Source organism: Prosopis cineraria, unplaced genomic scaffold (assembly GCF_029017545.1).
Source record: "Prosopis cineraria cultivar Desert tree isolate PC_DT_omini unplaced genomic scaffold, ASM2901754v1 PC6, whole genome shotgun sequence".
NCBI lineage: Eukaryota > Viridiplantae > Streptophyta > Magnoliopsida > Fabales > Fabaceae > Prosopis > Prosopis cineraria.
The window spans coordinates 27,072,827-27,095,318 of record NW_026555337.1 but is presented as its reverse complement, the minus strand read 5'-3'; the positions used below and the strand labels follow the sequence as shown (position 1 = coordinate 27,095,318).

At 32.9% G+C, this 22,492-nt stretch overlaps 1 protein-coding gene across 1 annotated transcript; it reads left to right on the top strand.

Annotated features, from left to right (window-relative positions):
* The first annotated feature begins 9,595 nt into the window (after positions 1-9,595).
* LOC129314636 (probable pectinesterase/pectinesterase inhibitor 25) lies at positions 9,596-14,428 on the top strand. Its single transcript, XM_054958120.1, has 3 exons — positions 9,596-10,336; positions 12,451-12,790; positions 13,628-14,428. Exons 1-3 carry the CDS (start codon positions 9,665-9,667, stop codon positions 14,320-14,322), a joined length of 1,707 nt encoding a protein of 568 aa, XP_054814095.1. The 5' UTR covers positions 9,596-9,664; the 3' UTR covers positions 14,323-14,428.
* The last annotated feature ends 8,064 nt before the right edge of the window (positions 14,429-22,492 follow it).

Genomic DNA, 22,492 nt, shown 5'->3' with positions numbered 1-22,492 from the left:
ACCATGTATATGTGAAAAGGATTACCTGGTTTGAGCAATGGGCCATGTTCCTTATGACTGGAAGTCCTATTCCAAGCATAGAGATTACTCTACCAGGGGAAACCGGGAATTCATTACATGAGCATAACGAGATTGATGAGATTGAATTTCTATATATGCATTTGATATTGTTTTTACTAATACACATGCTAATTTATTGCTTGGTTATGATTTTACTTACTAATCAGTAAGTAGGGTCACCTCCATGTTACTGGGACGTATGTCTCACTTTGTTACTTTTGAACACAGGTGAAGAGAGCATGAGAAGGCTAGGAAAGGAAGAGAGGAAAGAGTAGCCTTCATTGGTAGTGGTATGACTGCCATTAATGTAAATGAATGTATAAAGTATTGATAGAGTTAAGTTGCAAATTAAGATGCATAATTGTATGAGAACCTGAGAAAGTGAATTTTGTTATAAAAACTTGCTTATGTATATATATATATATACCTGTTTGCATTATGCCGAGGGTGCCTTAGTGAGAGGGTACATGGTAGGCCTAAATGCGAAACAAATAAGTATATGTTGTATTGTAACTTATTCCACTTATATATATGTGAATTGATATGATGATTATGTGTTGATTGTGATTGTGTTGTTATATAGGAACCTGACACAAATATGATGTGATTCCCAATCACATGGTGAGGCAGAGCCCCATATGTAAGAGTTAGAGGGTTAAAAGTGAAAAAAGTCTATTTGTATATATGTGAATATGTTTTGTATGTGTATTCCTCATATAAGTCCAAAATTGTGTAATGTGGCATTGAGAGACCAAATTGGGCTATTTATGTGATATATGTGGTATGTGGTGTTAATTAGGTATATGTGGTCCTTTTGAACTTGATTCAAGGCTCGAAGTGGTCTCATAGGATAAGGAATGACAATTGAGCAGTTAGGTTGTAAGTTTTTGGAAGAAAAAGTAGCTTTTTGTACCTGGATGTCCAATTTTAGATTGGACCATCTGATCAAGTCCAGACTTGTTTTATTAGCTAGTATATGTGGTAAGCTTCGTGTGCCGTTTGAATCAGTCCAATCAGATGTCGGATGTGAAAATGGCACACGCCAAAAGTTCATCACTTTTGTTGTCAAATGATAGTAGAAAATTCATATTGGCACATTACGGCGCATGGCATCTCACGCCTCAATGCATGACATAATTAGAAACAGAGAGTGTGGCTTTATGCCACATATTGCGACGCATGTGGTATACGCCACGGTGCATGGCTCTTTTTCAGAGTTGAGAGTTTATGGTATTTTTAGTCTTTTAAATGTATTTACCTCTTATTTGAATATATATTTTAAGAAGTCAAGATCTCACGATTTGAAAACAACTAAAGGGCTATTACTATGATATTCTATTGTTCTTGTATTGGTTGATTGTTGTTGAAAATGGTACAGCCCGATTGGAGTTGGGACTTTACAGTGAGAATTACTCTATTCCTTATGAGCATGGCACAAGATAGTTAAAGAACAATCTAAGGTATTTGACTAGAACACGTGTGTTCTAAACTATAACTTTAAAGGATTAGCTTGAAGCATGAAATGCACATATTTTCTATGTTTAAAACCACGAGTTTGTGTGAGCCTAAGACTTTTCTCTCAAAATGTTTTACCATGAAATGCAAATGCAATTTCTTAGGTTTCAATAGGGTTTTTAGCATATAGAACTAAGAGAATGTAAAATAAAACCTACCATACTAAGTCTTTTCCTATTCTTGCTCGTTTGTTCTCTTAAGTTAATTTTTTTCATAATTGACATAATAATATGTAAACACAAAAAATTTTTCAAGTTTTGTTATTGTCAAAACAAAGTAGTCAACTGTGACCTCCTAATTTGTAAAACCACCCATAACCACATATACATAATAAATTATATATACTTATGAAATCTATAAGGGTTAATGTGCAATTTGACCCTTAAACTAATTCTCAGAGGAGCAACGTTGCCCCTAAACTAATCAAATTGGAGCAATATTGCCCCCACCATTAAAATGTCCATTACTGTAGCTAGTAGGACCCGCTTTTCATGATGTGCAATTTTGCCCCTAAACTATTCTCAAAGGAGCAATATTGCCCTTACTGTTTAAAAATCATAAAATTAAATAAAAATGAAATTATAATAATATTAAATAAAATAATATTAAATGTATGTATAAAATAAATATGAGCAAAAATTTATAGTATGTAAATAAAATATCATAAATTAAGAATATTATAAATCATAATCTTATAACTTGTTAATTTTAAGTAGATCTTGGTTAAATTAGATATGAATAGAGTCAAAAGTATCTATATTTGAACCATGACTATTAACTAGAGCCACCATTAATGACTTGATTTGGACTAAAAAATTATTTTCATGATTAAGCTAGATTGGACAAGAGTTATGCCGTTATTAAGCCAAAAAACAAAGTTGAATTAGAAACCGGATTGGTTCTCAGAAAACTAGATAATTTTAAATATATAATTAAAAAAAGCTTAAAATTTTTTGAAAACAAAAAAAATTAAAAAATTAGATCTTACTAAAAGTGAACTTTATTTTTGAATAATTTACATATATAAATATGATTTGAGACCTTTTTTTTTATTTATAAAAATATTGATAGTTATAGGTGTAAATACAAATACTTTTGAGTTTATTCATATATAATTTAATCAAGATCTACTTATATTTGACAAAGTTTAAAATTGTAGTTTAAATTTTTCTTATATATACATTTAATATTATTTTTATTTATTATTATTATAATTTTATTTTTATTTTTTTATGATTTTTAAATGGTGAGGGCAACATTGCTCCTTGAAAATAGTTTAGGAGTAAAATTACACCTTAACTCATGAAAAATGGGTCCCACTAACTACAGTAATGATGTTTTAATTGCAAGGACAATATTACTTTGATTTGATTAATTTAGGGGCAATATTGCTACAATAAATAGTTTAGAAGCAACATTGCTCCTCCCAAAATAGTTTAAAGGCCAAATTGCACCTTAATCCAATTTATTAATACAATGAAGTCTCAATCTCATAAATTTAAATTTATCACTATAAAACCGTTTAATATATTTTTATGGATTAATATTATTCCATTCACCCAAACTAATCTCTCAAAAATTATCAACAGACCACTTAGTCCATAAGTCAAATGTTTAAAAATAAAAAAACTATTCAAAACGATATATTTATCATCCATCAATTAAACCTAAGACCATTTTCAATATATGTAGCCAAAATTCTTCAAGGAATACCCAATAGCCTAAACTATTAGTTGAAGCAATTTTACCCTTAAAATAATTAAAACGGAATATTTTTGCCCTTGCAATTCAATTCCCAATGTTAACAATTATAAAATGCTAACTGAGACTTCAACATTGACTATTAGAATACTTAATAGTAAGGGCAAAAATGCTTCATTTTAATTACTTTAAGGGCTTATCTGACTAATAGTTTAGGGTGTTAGGTGCTCCTTAGAGAATACTTAAAAAGCAAAAATGCACTTCATCCATATCAAATTCCTGTTGTTTGCATTGGATTTGGTGCTCTAAGAACAAATATGCATCTAGAGAGGCCTAAATTAGAGATAAAGTAGAATGTGGCCTAATAGATTCTACCTTATTCATGAATTAGTGAAGTGTTGCATTTGGAAAGTGCAACGACTTATGTCAAGCCATTATGTTACACTCTAACATTTCACAGTAGTTTTTTTTACAAAATATATAATTAAATAATCAAACTTTAACCATTAAACACTTACTATGGTTGAAGAGTTCTACCATGGTACATAAGAGTAAAACTTATTATCCAAACCATAGTAAATAAGGCTTACCATGGCAAAAAAGACTTTAAACAGTACTTCGGAAACCCTACCATGTTAAAAAAGAGCTTGGTTCATAAAAAGGTTAGGCAAACCACAATCCATAGTCACAATTTAATTACAATAATAGATGTAATATATGTTCTTAAGTTGGCAATATATATTTATATATATATATTCTACTGCATAAAGAAAACGGAGGCTATACAAGATGCAATCTAGATATAAGCTTCTAGATCCTTCCCTTTGCCACTACCCAAAGTACCACATATAAATATTAATCATAGGTTGAGATAAACATCTCAATAACTAAGGAATCATAGCTTTTAACATATACAAGCTTAAGCATCAAGGGCATATATAGCTAGTAAATTACAATATTAAATCATAATAAAATATTTAAGTATGTAAGATCAATTAATTTCCCTTTATCTCCTCCTTATTCCTTCTAATTGAGTCTAAAGGCTACAACTCATAACAAGATCAATTTATGTGACTGGACTAGCTCAAACTCTCTAATGTTAGAGGGGTAACCCAATCAAAGGTCACCACTCCTCTAACTTGAATTGCAGACACTCTTACTAATCAAATTCACATAAGGTGTCATAATTATTTCCACTGACATGTACTCACTCCTTGAGTGAGCATCATTAGGAAGGCAAAACCACACCAAACTCCAGTCAGAGTAGGTGCCACAACTATCTAATATTGGGAGCTGCCTAAACGTTATCTGTGCCATGTGGACTTACAATATTATTATCTCTAAACTAGGGTGAACTCCCGCTCATTCTAATTTTACAATCATGCTATCAATATACTCAATTCAACATGTATAATGTTACATCATTACAAGCCAACAAATTCATTCCTCAATCATGGTGCGTAAGGTCATAAGCATAGTTATATTTCTCCTTAAATCTCAAATCATGCTCATAACATCAAGATACATAGTTGTTTAGGCTAAAACATGATTTTTGCCCCAAGCCCAACTATTTGGGCTAAAAAGAGTAATTTTGGCCTAAGTCTACTAAGGTCTTCTAGAAGGAAGGAAGTTATGAAAAAGACTTGGTCAAGCACGCATCATTTTAGTAAGGAGACAAAAGAGGAGAAATATAGGAAAAACTACAACTAATGGCCTTAAGTAAGTGGAACATGAACCATGGAGAAAATTGTTAGTGGTGCCTATAAAAGGAGGAAGCTACACACCTACACAAGTTTTCTACACTACACACAACTTTTTTAACAATCTCCTTGAACACTTCAAAATCTACTTATCTAGTGCAAAACTCAAACTTTGACCTTATGCCATCCCTTACTTTTCCCTACACAACTCCTTTTATCCTTCAATGTATTTGACACAGTGCTCTTGGTGCATCACACATTCAATAGAGAGCTCTAAAATTCTCTAGCAACTAGTAGAGTGCTAACTCCTAGCAAAATAGCAGAAACAACATGCCAATGCCTCTTACTTTTAGTTTTCCATCTTTTATTTCTTGTAATTTCTATTTTATTATTACCAATATTGTGTCTGCTCTCAATATGCAAGTCTCACATGTTCCTCCATTTTTATTTTTTCATTCCTTTCACTTTTAAGCACTTACATTCAGGGAAATTATAGTAAAGGACCTTGGTAACCTACCATTTGATTTTGAATCCTAGAATATCACACCTTTTAAGGACACATTATTTTGGCATGCTTAAAACAATAGTTTACACAATTAACACAATGTTATGCAACTAAGCTCATACATACTTTACATATTTTTTGAAACATCCAAAGAGCATTCTCATATATAATATACATTTTGCAATTTCCAAGTACCACAAAAATACTTAAAGAAGTATATGAGAAAATTTAAGTTCTTTGTTACCTCGACCCAATGGTCTCCAACATCTATCTACATAACTTTTTTGTTTACTTTGAGTCGTTAGTAGCTTCTTTTTAATCATCTCAATCTTCTAAGTAGTCAAGTCTACCAAGTTTGGCCCTAAAATAATACTCTCACTAAGTTTTGTCCAACACAAAGGTAATATGCACTTCCAACTATACAAGACTTCATATGGAGCCATCTAAATAATAGAGTGGTCACTATTATTGTAAGAAACTCTATTAAAGGGAGATAGTTATCCCAACTACCAATCTATTCTGGTGTTCATGCTTAAATCATTCCTTAAGAGTCTAAATCATTCTCTCAATCTAACCATCAGTCTATGGATGGTAAGTTATGTTGAACTTTAACTTACACATGGTGCTATGTAAGGCTTTACAATAGCTTCTACTTAATCAACTATATCTTTTGGGTAGTCTAGTTTATCAAATCCAACCCTAAAATACTCCTCTCACTAGTTTTTGTCTAACATAGGGGAGATTTGCCTTTTAACTATTCAACACTTCACATGGAGTTATCTAAGTACTAGAGTGGTAATTGTTATTATATGTAATTTTTGCCAAAGGAAGATGGTTATCCCAACTATCAATCCACTCTAATATACATGCTAGAAGTATATCCTTAAGAGTCTAAATCATTCGCTCTATTTAATGCTTAGTCTGGGGATGGTAAGCTATGCTAAACTTCAACTTTATACCCTTGGCACTTTGTAAGGCCTTATAGAAGTTCAACTTAAACCAATAATTATGGCCTAAAACTATGTACTCCATATAGCCTTACTATCTCTTAGATATACATCTTTACTAGCTTCTTTAATGAGTAATTGATGATCATGATTGCTAGCAAGTGTGTAGACTTAGTTAATCGATGAATGATTATTGAGATTGTATCGTGACTCAATTGGGTTCTTTAAAAAGCTAATAAAGTCCATGGAAATGTTATCATTTCCACTCTAAAGTCTCTAATAGCTATAGCATACCTAGAGACTTCAGATACTTTACGTTGATTTCTAAGAAGTCAAACACCATGATACATACTTAGTCATATCTCTCTTTATCTTTATCCACCACCATTGCTTCTTTATCACTGTGAAAAATTTTGGTTGCTCTAGGATGGATAGTGTATTTACTCCAATGAGCTTTATCTAGAATTGTCCTTCTTAATCCTTTATTATTAGGAACATGGACTCAATCTCAATAAACTATGTGGCCATCATCATTAAACTTAAACTCTATAGCCTTCCTGAATTCAATTTCTTCTTTAATTTTTATCATGTGATTATTAATTCATCCCAAAGATCATGACTTATCCTGAGAGCCTGAACTTATGCTATCGATAAGTGTGGGCTTCCTTGAGTCACATTCATGATATCCCCAAATAGTGAATGTTCTCAAACCATCAAGTATACCATGTCAATGGGCTTTCGACTTAGGGTATCGACAACTACATTCGCCTTCTCAAGATAGTACTTCAGCTCACAATTGTACTCTTTTTTGAACTCCATCAATCTATGATATCTCATGTTCATCTCCTTATGATATACTAGATATTTTAAACTCTTATGATCATAGAATACTTGAAAAGTGTAACCATAAAGATATGACACCATACCTTAAGTATAAACACCACTGCTGCCAACTCAAAATCATGTGTCAAGTAGTTTTCTTCATGTGGTCTTAGCTGCCTCAATGCATAAACAACAACTCCATGGTCCTATATCAATACACAACCTAACCCTTTCAAGGAAGCATTTTTATACATAGTATAAGACAATTAGGTTTAGGAATGATCAACATCAATATAGAGGTAATTTTTTTTAAATTCTTGAAAAGCCTCTTCACATTTCTTTGTCAATAGATGATAGGCTATGGTCCGTTATAAAAACAATCTGTTTGTCCCCCTTCTTTCTTTATTTTTTTAATTCTCATTGGTTATTTTGTTTTTTCATTTCTAAATCAATTTGTGCTTTTCTTTTCTTTTTCTCTTCCTTTTCCTCTTAAATTCCATCCTATACATGTGTGTATTTATGTGCATATTTCTAAACTCCCTAAAATTTAAAGGATTGAGTTAAGTTTAGGTGTAAAATCTTCATAAAATTAGGATATTTATAGTATGTTAAGCTAGAAAAAATATCTTCAATAATTAAATTTAATTTCACCTAACCTTATTTATTTATTTTAAACTATGACTTAGAATAAAATCCTACAAATTTAACTCCACATTAATCCCAATTTTAAAGGCATAGTTTAAATTTTTAAAATGTTACATCACTCACCTAGTCACTCTCCTAAGATGAGGTGAACCAACATTGCCCAGAAAGGTGTGGACAGTTACCTGTTGCCCTTGGTGTCAAAATTTGAATTTAAAGGAGCACGTCATTGCCTTTCTCTATAAAAGGCAATGAGCACATAACCCTTGGGCTCACTAGACACCTTGCAAAACTCAACACACCCAAACAAACTTGCCCAATGTAAAGATTAGAACAACTAACTTGACATCACTCTAAGTTTTCCCATCACAACTACTTATGTCATTACAAATTAGACCTTTCTAGGCTATTTGCTTTGCTTTTTCCCTCCATTCAGCAAAGCAATAGTTGTATTTACTTGTCAATAATACAGTCAAACATTATACATTCTTCTACATACCATTAGTTTTCATCTATCTTTGGCACTCTAAGAAAATTGTGAAAAAGGACTTTAGGAACCCACACAATTGTTTTATATACTGCTCACTTTGAGGATTCATTCCTCTAGCATCCTTGGCAAACCCTCAAGGAGCATGACACTCCATATCCAAATCCCTAAACCAAGCCAACACCTACGATCAATAATTATTTTTGGCAAACTCAAAATTCGTCCAAATCTATCAATGTATAAACCAATCAGCCACTAATTATAAACATATCCAATTTAAAATAAAGCATCCAAATAAAAATCATACGGCTATGAAAAATAAGATAAAAACATACAGAGGAGTGTTCTAGCTACTCTTATAATTAAATCTTTTAGTTCTTCAAGTTTATTTTAGTTACCAATTTGGTCATTGAATTTAAATATTTATCAATCAAATCCCTAAATTTTCATAATCATAAACAATTTGTCCTTCTAGTGTTATTTCCCTCTCAAATCATAAAGTCCAATTGTGTATGGTTATATAAATCTTTCTAGGAACTTGATTGATAAAAATCAAATTTCAATTATGCAATCGATACTTGAGACAAAATTGAGGGGCTAAGGGTTTCATTATCACTTCTTTTTTTTTTTTAAATTTGCAAAGCTCTAAGTTTATATACCTTACATCCTCTGTTCAAAAATATAAAATATTTTTAATCGAATCTCACCTTTAATGAATTAGTCAACTGTCTTCAAGCATATACTATCTTTCCATATTTATCCATAGTTAAGAGGATGTTTCATTTTAAAATAAATATAAAGTGATTCATTTATTATACATATTTTTTTTAAAAAAATCATATTAATTACACTTTAAAATACTAAAAATGCTCTACATTTTTTAACATCTATTTTCATGAAAATGCTTTACATTTTTTGATAGGTGGAGTATTAAGCAAGCCTTTACCACCTAATGCACTTCTTATTAATTGAGGTAAACGCTTCTTGAATTGATTCAAGAATTTCCTTGCACGTTCTCATACTTAGGAACTCATTAAATTTATCTCCGTTTGTGTCTTACTCAAACCGACAACTCGTACTCCCCACATAGTCTTTAATCCTCATTAATAATAATTCTCCACGCGCTTTCACATGCTCGCTCTTAACTTCTTCTTCCTTTCTTCCCTATAAAACCCCATTCCATCATCACCTTCTTTACAAGCAGTCTCATCAAATATATCAAAACGTCATCAACATTATCAACCCTAGCTAGCTTCATAATCATCAAGCTTTATATCTCACTACTATGTCATTCCTTCCTCTCTTCACTTCCCTTCTCTTTCTCTTCTTCCTCTTCTTCACACCACCACTGTTGCTCCTAGCTCAACCTCCTCCTCCTCCTCCTCCCCCCTCCGTAGCCTGCAAGTCCACATTATACCCAAAACTGTGTCGTTCCATTCTCTCAGCCATTCGTTACTCGCCATCAGATCCTTATTCACTTGGCAAGTTCTCAATCAAGCAAAGTCTAAAGCAAGCCAAGAAACTCGTCAAAGTGTTCAACAAATTCCTCAAAAAGCAAAGTCGCAATTCCTCTTCTTCTCCTCTTAACCGTGAAGAGACTGCTGCATTGATTGACTGCACGGAGCTAAACCAACTGAACGTCGGTTACTTGGAGTCCGTCAAGTCTGAGCTGAACACTGTGGAAGCATCAAGCCCGGAGCTTTTGAAGGAGATCCAGACATATCTCAGCGCAGTGGCGACCAACCACGACACTTGTTACGATGGGTTGGTGGCGGCCCAGAGTGGCATTGCCAAGGCACTGAATGTGCCATTGAACAATGTGACCAAACTATATAGTGTGTCGCTGGGGCTGGTCACTCACGCTCTGAATAGATACATGAAGAAGCATAAGGTTGGGAAACATGGTCTTCCTAGTCAGGCTAACAAGGTCAGGCAGCCACTTGAGAAGCTTGTCAAGGTAATTAATTTGAATTTTTTTTTTGCTGTTGTTAATTTAATAATTATGATTCCATTGGTTAGAGATTTGCCATAGCTGAAAATTTAACTTAGATCCTGTTTATTATGGATAATTTCTGATGTTACTATTTTGTACAACACATGCACACGCCATTCGAAGATTGATAATTAATTTCAATATGTAAAATACTATTAATGTACTTCAATTAATTATGACTAATTTGAGGCTTCCAAGACATTATTATTTGACTTGAATCTATTCATGGATTTAAATTGAAATTTATATATTCATATATGTAGTAAGTAATTGGTTAAATCAACCACATGCATGCATAGGCTAATGGGCTGGTTGCAATACAACTCTGAAAGCTGCAAGTTTCTGTATTAATTTAATATAATGGAAAAAAATATAATTATTGGTCCTATAGGTCTTTGTAATTTTTTTTGGTCTCTTCAAGTCCCTCTAGTTTACCTTGTTGCAACGTTAGTCACTCTATATTTGAATATGTCCAAAAAAAATGATGAGGTGATACTATAACAATGTTAAATATGCTGAGTTTTGACTAATACTATAACATCATTAATATATGTTGAGATTGAATTAGGATTCAACATATTGAAACATGAAACAGGACAGGATAGACAACGCTGTTAATATGTTGAATCATAATGCCACCTCAGCACAGATCTACAGTTACATGTTGGCATATTTAATACTGTTATATTGTTATCTCATTGTTTTTGGTATATTCAATAATAGAGCAGCTAACATTACAAACAGTGTAAACTAAAGAGACATGAAGCAATTAATGGAAAAACAACAATAGGAACCTATATCAAAATACATTAAAATTATATGGACCAATAATTATATATTTTTTAATTTAAATTAAGGTTATAAGGTGATGCCTAAAGGGAGTACACTCCATGGGGTGCTCATCTTCAAATCAATTTAAACTGTATAGATTAAATTTTGACAATCTAGATTGAATCTAATTTTATTGTTAGACTTCAAAATTTTTTCAGGTACATAATCTAAAATAAAGATAATTTCATAGCTCTCTCTTTTAAAAAAATAAACTTATTATATAAAAAGTACATTTTAAAATTTCTAGATTTGAACCAGCCATAAACTAGATTTGAACAATCCACATGTTATCATAATAATAAGCATGTGAGACTCATCAGAATATGAACTCACGTCACGTGGGTTTTGTTTTCCTCAAGCATTGCCATCAGAGAATGCACGTGCCACCAATTATTTTGTAGGATGGTGCGTTCCTCCGCTATTCTTGCATGATATATGGTTCTTTTACTTTTGTCAATAATTTGTTGACGAAATAAAAATAACGTGAGATTTGTCCAAAAAGCTTAATCAATATTAAAGAAAGCCCATCTGTTCATAATTTATAAATATCGTGGGTTTTGATACAAATTTATTTTTTATATATAATAACTTTTATTCTATTAGACTAATTATGTGTGGTTATAAATTTTTATAAACTTGATTGATAAAGATTAAGTTCATAGAATGAAATTGATGATTGAGTCAAAATTAAAAGACTAAATTATGATCCCTATATATATGTTCATGTTGATTTATATTTTATTTTATGATCATTTTGATGTTCAAGAGATTTTTTCTTGTTTTTTTTTTCCTCTTACTCTAATAAAGCATATTTACACTTTACTAGGCTAGGGGCCTCAAATGTTTTTATTCATAATATTCTTTGTAATATCTAGCCTTTTCAACTTTGATTGTCTTTTTTTCTTTAGATTATTGGCTTATATAGAAATAAGAAATATTTTAATATCTTGAAATCTTGAAATAGTATATTTTTGTATTTTTTATGATTTTTAAAATATAAAAGTATGTGATTTTGATATTTTTTAAAAAAATCATATGAAAAATACAAAACTCTATTGATTTAGGACTTCAAAATTTACAAGCCAACAAACTAAACGAAAAAGAAAAACAATCAAAATTGGTAATGGAAAGACGAACATTACAAAGGAGATTAGAAAAAGACATAAAAAAGCCCCGTAACCCTTACTTTATATGGTATGACATTATAATTAATAAAGCTGAGAAATATCATGATTTGGGTACTGCAGCTTCTTCGGGGCAAGTATGGCAGCAACAGAAAGGAAAGGATAATGGAAGAGAGCCCATTAGAGGAAGGAATTCTGCTGAACGAGTTCATTGTTGTGAGCCCTTCAGGTTCAGACAACTTCACGTCCATCGGAGACGCCATTGCTGCTGCTCCGAGCAACACGAGGCCTCAAGATGGCTACTTCGTCATATACGCAAAAGAAGGATACTACGAGGAGTACGTTTTGGTGCCCATTCACAAGAAGAACGTCTTGCTTATTGGTGATGGCATTGGTCGCACTGTCATCACCGGCGATCACAGTGTCGTTGATGGTTGGACTACTTACAATTCCTCAACTTTTGGTACCAATCTCCCCTTCTCTCTCTTGGTTTTCTCTCCCTCATCATTAATTATTTGTGTTTTTCTTACTGTGCTATCTCCCAGAATATATATTATTGTTTCATTCATCCCTCGTAAATGAGTATGGATATCTGGGTTTAGTCGCCCAATTAAGCACAGATCTAGAACAAAGTAAATGGGGGTTCAAAATACAATATAGTGGCGGTTAAACTTAATTTTACCATTTTTGATAAGTAAAAACTAAGTTTGTATCACTATTCTACTATAGTTTTGACTATTAAGTCTTGAATCAGTGGCTTAATCAATTTAATGGCTGATTTAATTTTTAATACCTAAATTGATTGATCAACGCATGTTTGTCCCAAAGGTCAGCCCATCTTTAACCACATTATAATTTTTCTCTTTTAAAAAAAATAAAATTTTAATAATTTCAGAAAATTAATCATAATTGGTCTCTATAATTTTTACTCAGTTAAAAATTAGTCCCTATATTTTGGCTGTGTTTTAATTTTGATTCAATTAAAATTCAGCCACATCACTTTAATTTTACTTGATCCAACTTATATTTTTAGCCGTTCGCCACTACATTTTAGAAGTAAATTCAAAAGATTAATTACAGTTTTTTTTAATGTTAAAGACTAATGTTTTAAATGATTAAAATTATAGGAATCAATTTTCATCCAGTCAAAAATTATAGGAATCAAGTCAAAATTATATAAGTTGAGTGATAGTCCAAGTTGGGGGAATGAGTTTTAATTGATTGAAAAGGGACAAAAGTATTAGTTTTACGGCCACTTTGGAGTTTGAGTTCTAAAATATTTATTTTAACAACAATGCAGCTGTGTCCGGCGATAGATTTGTAGCAGTGGACGTTACCTTCAGGAACACGGCAGGTCCCGAGAAGCACCAAGCAGTAGCAGTCAGGAACAACGCCGACCTCTCCATTTTCTATCGTTGCAGCTTCGAAGGTTACCAAGACACACTCTACGTCCACACTCTCCGCCAGTTCTACCGCGATTGCCTCATCTACGGCACTGTCGACTTCATCTTTGGCAACGCCGCGGCCGTCTTCCAGAACTGCAACATCCACACTCGAACCCCTCTACCTCGACAGAAGAACACCGTCACCGCTCAAGGCCGCATCGACCCCAACCAAAACACCGGCATCGCCATCCAAAACTGCACCTTTCTTTCCGATGACGATGACAATGCCAGTGGCAGCAACAGCTCGACACTCACCTACCTGGGCCGGCCGTGGAAGGAATATTCACGAACCGTGGTGATGGAGTCTTATATCGGAGACTTTGTTCAGCCTCGTGGGTGGTTAGAGTGGAATGGGACATTAGGGTTAGATACGTTGTTTTATGGTGAGTTTGGTAATTATGGTCCTGGGGCTATTACGAGTAAGAGAGTTCAATGGGGAGGGTATTATGTTTTGAATGCTGAAGAAGCTTTTAACTTTACTGTGTCTCAGTTTACATTGGGAGAGACATGGATTCCTTATGCTGATATACCTTTCAATGGAGGATTGTGATTATCTAGATTAATTAATTAGGAAGATATATATGGAAATTGTTGGTTTATTTGTTGTTCTGTTGTGTAGTGTAATAAGAATCCATTTACTATCAAGTAATGTAACAGGATCTCATTTAATTTATTGTTATCTCAAGAGGCCAAGACCATTCAAATTCTTCTTACTTAATTCACAAGGATCCGAACCTCGTGATGTAGTCATAGGAAAATTTCATATTATTGCAAAGCTAGTTAAGTAGCTATTATCATGATAGTTATCTTCTTATTTAATTTCTTGCTCTAACCAATAACTTTCTTGTACCTTGCACCTTCGCCTTATAGTTATCAAGGGGTTAGATTTCAGAGAGAAATCTTAATAGCAAACACACCAATTCTATCTATGCACGTTATCACTCAAGCGCATTCATTCATGTGTGTGTGTATTTTCCTCTCCAGTTTAATTTTCTTTCCACAGACTGAGCATATAAAAGGTGGAGAGTTGGAAAAATATTTAGACCACTGTTGGTTTCTTGTAGTTACCTTTAGAAATTAGTTGTTCTGTTTCTTCTCAACAAATCCGTCGATTTAATCAGTATATTTGCCTGGGCTTTTTTTTTTTTTTTTTTTAAGGAAGTAACATGTTACAGAGTTTTTTTTTTTTTTTTTTAAAAGGACTATTATATTGTTACCATCTCGTGGCAGTAGAATATATTAAGAAAAAAAGAAGAAACTGAATTCTGTTATTGAAATGAAACAAAAAGAGTATGCCATTCCCATGTTAAGTTATAACCAAGTAATATAGAACGAGAAGATAATATGGGAATGCAGTTGAATGCATAGCTTATAATAGACAAAACGTTTTTTTGAGTACACACACACACACACACACACACACACACGTGTTAGAGGCAGAGAATATAATTAAGCAAGAATCTTGAAGAAACATAAGAAAGAAAGTGGGATTGCTTCTGGAGATCGAATAATATGGCTATGTCAAAAGCAATGAAGAGAGTAGTACTGTTGCTTTGTGCTGTGTTGGTATTCTCAATGATGATGACCATTGAGGTGGTTGGTGGGGAAGAAGCAAAAGACGTTAATTATTATGAAGAAGGCTTCCAAAGTATACACAGAAGACACATACTAATGAAGCCTGCTAATCCATACACAAGAGGCTGTCTTAAAATCTTTCGTTGTCAAGACGGCTCACGCAAGCTTCTCTAAATTTGTAACATTCTATATCTTATATCCTGAATATCACCCCAAATGTATGTATATATGAAACTCAACAACATATTTAATTAATCTCTCTTTACACACACACACACACACACACACAATAAGACAAAATAAAATAACCAAAAATAGTCGGGTGAGTCTTACGAATTCAGGTGATGTAAAGTCTACCTGACTACGTGTGTTATAGAAATGGTGAATATTGTTCTTGCCTTTAACAAATATTGACATTGACTATTAGTTGATCATAAATTACAGAAAAGGAATGACCTTAAAACTTATAGAAATGTTGGTCCTTTCTTGTAATTGTTAAAATCATTTTCTATGATTTTTTGGATCACCTTATCATGGCGATCAACCATGACACTTGTTACGACAGATAGGCAACCCAGAGTGGCATTGCCAAGGCACTGAATGTGCCATTGAACAATGTGACAAAACTGTATAGTGCGTCGCTAGGGTTAGTCACCCATGCTCTGGATAGATACATGAAGAAGCACAAGGTTGGGAAACATGATCTTCCTAGTCAGGCTGGCTGGCAAGGTCAGGCATCCACTTCAGAAGCTTGTGATGGTACATAGTTAATGTGATTTTTTCTGTTGTTAATTTAATAACTATGATTCGATTGATTTGAGATTTGCCATAACTGAGAATTTAAACTTAGATCCTGTTAACTATATATAGTTTCTGATGTTACTAATTTCTACAGCACAGCACACACCGTTCAAGCATTGGTCATTAATTGCAATGCATAAAATACAATTAATATACTTCAATAACCCTAGTTAACTAGGGAAAATATGAGGTTTCCAAGATGATGATAATATAATTTGACTTTTTTTTGGTTGCCATCAGAAAGAGATTCTATTAAGCAAATGAGTCTCACAACAAACAAAATAAGAACAAAAGAAGAAAACAAAACATTAATCAGAATCTCTAAAACAAGATTGATCATTCGACAAAATATTAAATAAAGGAATTGGAGGCCAAGCAACCCAATCTAAAAGACACAATTCCTTCAAAAATCCAATCTGCCACCATATTAGCTTCCCTAGAGTTTCTTAGAAGATTCCTCTTAAAGATAATGTTCTCAAAAGAGTAGAGATATGTAACATCTTGAATTTTTTAATCTTGTGATTAGTTGTTAACCGAGGGGAAAGTGGTAATTAATGTGTAATTATGAGATTTGGATGATTACTTGATAGTTTGATTCATTGGGATGTTGTGTGAGCAGGCATGGGTGGAAGGAGTTCATTTCAAGTTGAAGCAAATGTATGTGGTAAGAATAAATCTCACTGTGCCACGTGTTATAGCTTGTGCTGCATGTGCCATGGCATATAGACTAGAAAATGACTTCTTAAGTCATGAAATTTCAGAAATTTCAAAGAAGAGAATTTTAGAACACACAAAAGGAGAGTTGAGAAAGTGAAGGGTGTGCTAGGGCAAGCTTTTTTAGGTCATGGGAAGGTGTTTTTGATTAGTTACTTAGCAGATAAGTTATGTATAACTCTTACTTTCCATTCTACACAAATTTCTCTAAAAATGAGTTATAAGAAAATTAAATTGGTAGAATTTGAGGGGCTTGATTCTTCCCTAATAGTAATAAAAATGTTATTGGGAGTTAAATTAGAGTTTTGCGATTGGTTTAAAGCTAGACAGTAGAGCTTTAAGCCTATAGGCTTAATTTGGCTCTTAGAGAGAGAGAGAGAGAGATTAGGGCAAAAATCATGTTTAAGTGAAACAAGACTGGTTGAGATGATGTAAAGTAGTAATCGGGTAGTAATGAACCTAAAATGCATAAATGGAAAAGAGTTTACGGATGAATATAGTCCTAAGTAATAAATATGAGTTTTTGGTCAAAATTGACCAATGACTAAAATGTGCTATATATGTCCAAATTGGCATATTGACGTGTGAGTAGAGAAAGGAAGCTTGAGATAAGCTATTGTGGTAGTTGAAATCCACGGGTAACCTTTTTAGTGACAGAAGGGTTAAAATAACTAAATAACTTTCTTTGTTTGGCTGTTTATTGTAATTGTGTGTTAGTATGTTATGTAGTGTATGAAAGATTTTTGAGTTAATCATGTTTTATAACATTGTGTGAATGTTGCATGAAATAACTTTTGATAGAATAAAAGTATTGGAATAGGTGATTTTAAATGATATGTTAATATATATATATATATATGATAAAACATATAAAGTTGTAATAAGAAACCTTAAAAGGTTCGGAAAGTATGATCATAGGGGTGGGAATTCACTTGAGTAGAGAGGTAGTGATAAGACCATATAACATATTCTCCTTAGTACCGACAAGATGTGGTGTTGGAGAAATACCTCCTTAGTACCTTTTAAGGTGCGGTGTTGGAGAAGATCTCCTTAGTGCCTATTGAGGTGTAATGTTAGAGATTTGAGACTTCGTAGTGTCTATGTGATATGGTGTTGGAGTCAACAACAACCCATTGTGTGTATTGGTGGAAACTATCGTTCAAAAGTGAGTAGAACACCTTTGGCTGGGTGATTTTACCAATAAAGGTGAGCTCAAGGCTAATGAAAGTGTACATTGGTCTAAGGTGAGCCTATGGTTTCGTGTCAGGGTGATTTAGAGGTTTGGTCAATAGTGATCATGCTATGGAATGCTATGTGATGTAATATGCTGTTATAAGTGAGAAAGTGGTGAAAAGTTATGTATGGATACATGTGGTTGTAAATAGAAGATGGAATATGTGATATGTTATACTAAATGATATAATGCTTTACTTTCATATAGTTGCATGTGATAGTCAATAGGAGTGAGTTATTCTGTTACTGAAATTTTTATCTCACCCCCCATGGTTTCATGTTTATAGGGCAAGGGAAGAGAGCCTGGACCAGCTTGAGTCATTGAAGCTGTGTGTACTTTGAGTGTAACATCCTGAATTTCTTAATCCTAAGTTTAGAGGTTAATCGAGGGTGAAGTCAAAATTAGTGTGGGATTAGAGATTCAAATGATTAATTAGTATTTTGACTCGTTTGTGTGTTGTATGAACAGATATGGGTGATAGGAGTGCATTTCGGGTTAAAGCAAGTGTGCGTGGTGAGAATAAATCTTACTATGCCACATGCCGCCGCTTGCGTTGCATGTGCTGCGGCACATGGACCAAAAAATCACACATAAGTCATGAAATTTTAGAAAATTCAGAGGAAAAAAATTGAGAAACACACGAGATAGAGAGAGGAGAAGGGCTGAGGGCTAAGTCAAGCTATTTTGGAGCGGTGGAAGGTGATTTAGATCAGTAACTTGCTAGGTAAGCTTCATATAACTCTTACCTTCCATTTTACACAAATTTCTCTAAAAATGAGTTATGGGGAAATTGAATCAATAGAATTAGAGGGTTTTTATTCTTGCCCAATAGTAATAAAAAGGTTCTCAGATGTTAAATTAGAGCTCAGACTAATGTACATTCTTATTGGCCTTGAGCTCACTTGCAGTGGTAGAATCATCCAGTCAAAGATGTCCTAACATATATACAGACTATGGTTTTCCCCAATACACACAATGTATCATAAATACACTAAGGAATCTCACATCTCCAACACCACACCTTAATAGGCACTAAGGAGATTTTCTCTAACACCACACCTTACAAGGCACTAAAGAGAATTGTTTCCAACACTACACCCTATTGGGTACTGAGAAAACCTTACTATATGATATTTATCATCTCCTTTACTCGGTGAACTCTCATCCTTATAATCATGCTTTCTGATCCATTTTAGGTTCCTATTTACCATTTTACTCCTTTCTGAACATAGCATATATATATATATATATATAATACATTCCATTTAAAACCACACATTTTAATGTGTTATTTCAACTAAAAGCCATTTCACACAACAATCACACAATGCTATAAAACATACTTAATTTAAAATCATTTCATGTGCTACATAGCATACTAGCAAATAGTTACAATAAATAATCAAACAAAGGAAGTTATTTAGTTACCTCAACTCTTCTGTCACTAGAAAGGTTACCTATGGATTTCAACAACCACAACCGCTTATCTCAAGCTTCTTCCTCTACTCACTTGTCTATTATGCCAATCTAAATACATTTGACACGTTTTAATCATTTAGTCTAATTTGACCAAAAACTCATTTTAGTTATACGTAGCTTACCTGATAAGTTATCGATCTGAATCACCTTCCAACAGCTTGAAATATCTTGCTCTAGCTTCTCAAACCTTCTCCTCTACTCCTTTCACATGTTTTTTAATTTTACCTATATGAAATTTCTAAAATTTCACGACTTATAAAGGCAATTTCTGGTCTATAAGCTGCGGCGCATGGCACAATGAGATTTATTCTTATCAAGCACACTTGCTTCAACCTGAAATGCACTCCTTCCACCTGTATCTGTTCATACAATACACTAACAAGTCAAATAATTAAGTAATCATCTAAATCTCTAATCCCACACAAATTACTGATTTATTTTAATTAACCACTAATCACAGGATTAAGAAATTTAGGATGTTACAAGCAGTTAGGCATGGCAGGGAGGTAGATATCGAGAGGAGATTAGATGGTATGGGGAGGTTTTCATCTCCTTTAGGTCTAATAGGCATAATTTCTAAGAGGCTTGGGTTCAGTGTGGGTAGTTCTAGTTCTTTTGGAAAGAGAGGTTTTAGTAGAGAATTTCAGTCTCGACCTGTGTAGAGAGGTGTGGATGTGAGAATTGGGCCTCCACAGTCTTCGAAGCAAGCATCGAATGTTCCATCTCCAACTTTGAGTATTGGAAGGACACCTTAGTGCAAAATTTATGGAAAATCTCATCCTTGAAGGTGTTGGGCTTGCTATAAGTATGGTAAATTAGGGCATATATACTATAAAAAAATTAACTTTTAGTCATGACAGAAAGTCAAAAAGTCACCACTGAAAACTTTTAGTAGTGACAAAAAGTCACAACAATGTTGCCGTAAGAGCTCTTGTTGATTCAATCTGCGGTGACAATAAAAGTTGCCGTTGATAGTTGAAAATCGGCAGCGACAAATGTCGCCGTAGAAAAGAAAATTTGTTGCAGTCAAATAATAATCACCATTAAAAGTTGAAAATCGACGGTGACATTTTGTCGCCACAAAAACCATACATCAGCGGTGACTAATTTGTCACCATTAAATGTTAAGTATCAGTGGCGATATTTATCGCTGTGAAAGCTACCAATTAGTAATGCCTTTTTTATCACTGCTAAAAACTAATACTGGTTCACTTACACATATAGCACCACATCACCGTCCACGTGGTGCCCCACCTCATGCCATGTGGCACCATGTCATCCTCTACATAAGGCCTCACCTCGCACTATGTGGTGCCATGTCATCCTCCACATGTCACCCTCACCTCACACCACGTTACACCATGTCACTCTCCATGTGTCGCTCTCATCACACACCACGTGGCACCCCACCTCACGCCACGTGGTGCCATGTCACCTTCTACATAGGGCCCTACCTCGCACCATGTGGCACTATCTCATCCTCTACATGTCACCCCCACCTCACGCCACGTGGCACTATGTCACGTGCCACATTTCATCATGTGTCGCTCTCACCACGCGCCACATTTCATTATGTCACCAATTTATATTTCCATTTTGAAAGTTGTCTTCTCCAAGGTTTGAACTTATGACCTCCTCCTTTTGTGTCCAACCATTTTGCCACTGAGCTGGAATGAACCTGTAATCTATTATTGCATAATTAAATACACACACACACACACACACATATTAAATATTAAATATTATAAAATATCATTACTATCCTTAAATACTTCAATTTAATTCTTTTAATTTATAAAATTACAAATTATATTATTTATTTTGTTTAAAGTAAACTATAAATATAATTGATACAATATCATTTGTATTATTTATTTTAATTTTTTTTACTTCTTGAGGTTGTTATATTATTATTTTAATATTCATATTTATAATTATAATATAAAAAATATTTAAGAATAAATAGTAAAAATAATGATGATTATACATTAGTTTATAATTATTTATGTTTCAAAAAAAATTATTAAGCTTTAAAGTTACTAATGTTAAATGTAGAATTTAAATTAAAAAATTAGATTAGATGAAATATTATTCTATGAATGAATAAGTTAAGTATTGCATGTTTAATTATTATAAACAAGTAGTATTATTGGCTTCTACATTGATCCGATGACTTATGCTTTCTCTCTCTTCTCTTCTATCTTAAATATTGAAGATTTTTTACTTATTAGTTATAATTTTAAATTTAACTTGTTTTATTTATTAATTAGTCAAAAAATATATATTAAAAATTTCATGCTTATTTTGGCCATTAAAGATCTCAACTGGCTTTTAAATAAAATTATCCAAACAAATTTCAGTTTATCTAACAAACTTCTAAAGAAAACATATCCAAATGCAAATCATATTACATTTACTAACTTTCTTCTAACTTAGTTTGTTGACATCAGTTGAATCTTAACCTTAGTTGTACATTTTTTAATACAAACACACACGTAAAATAATATGGTTTGGCTTAATTCTTTACTTTAGCTCATTAGCATTAAATAATACCTTAACCTTATCTTAAAGTTACAATTCAACTATAGAATGTATTAAATAAAAACTCATTATGTCATTTTATATATTCATTATAAAATTACAATAATACAACAAAATTAATGTCTTACAATGTTAAATATTAGATAAATAAAAATGAAAAATTATGATGATAATACAAAATCAAACTTTCAACGGCGACATTCAATGTTGTCGCTAAAAGTCTCATTTTCAGTAGCGATAATAAAAAGTCGCCGCTGATTCTCAACTTTCAGCGGTGACATACTTACAACATAATTTTTTTTACAAATTATAACATATTTTAAAATATTTTGACAATCAACGATGACATTAAAAAGTCATTGTTGATTCTCAACTT

Coding starts and splice junctions, on each gene's coding strand:
- LOC129314636 (XM_054958120.1), top strand. CDS start 9,665: ATGTCATTCCTTCCTCTCTTCACTTCCCTTCTCTTTCTCTTCTTCCTC. Junction 10,337..12,450: donor CACTTGAGAAGCTTGTCAAG/GTAATTAATTTG, acceptor TGGGTACTGCAG/CTTCTTCGGGGCAAGTATGG. Junction 12,791..13,627: donor TTACAATTCCTCAACTTTTG/GTACCAATCTCC, acceptor ACAACAATGCAG/CTGTGTCCGGCGATAGATTT.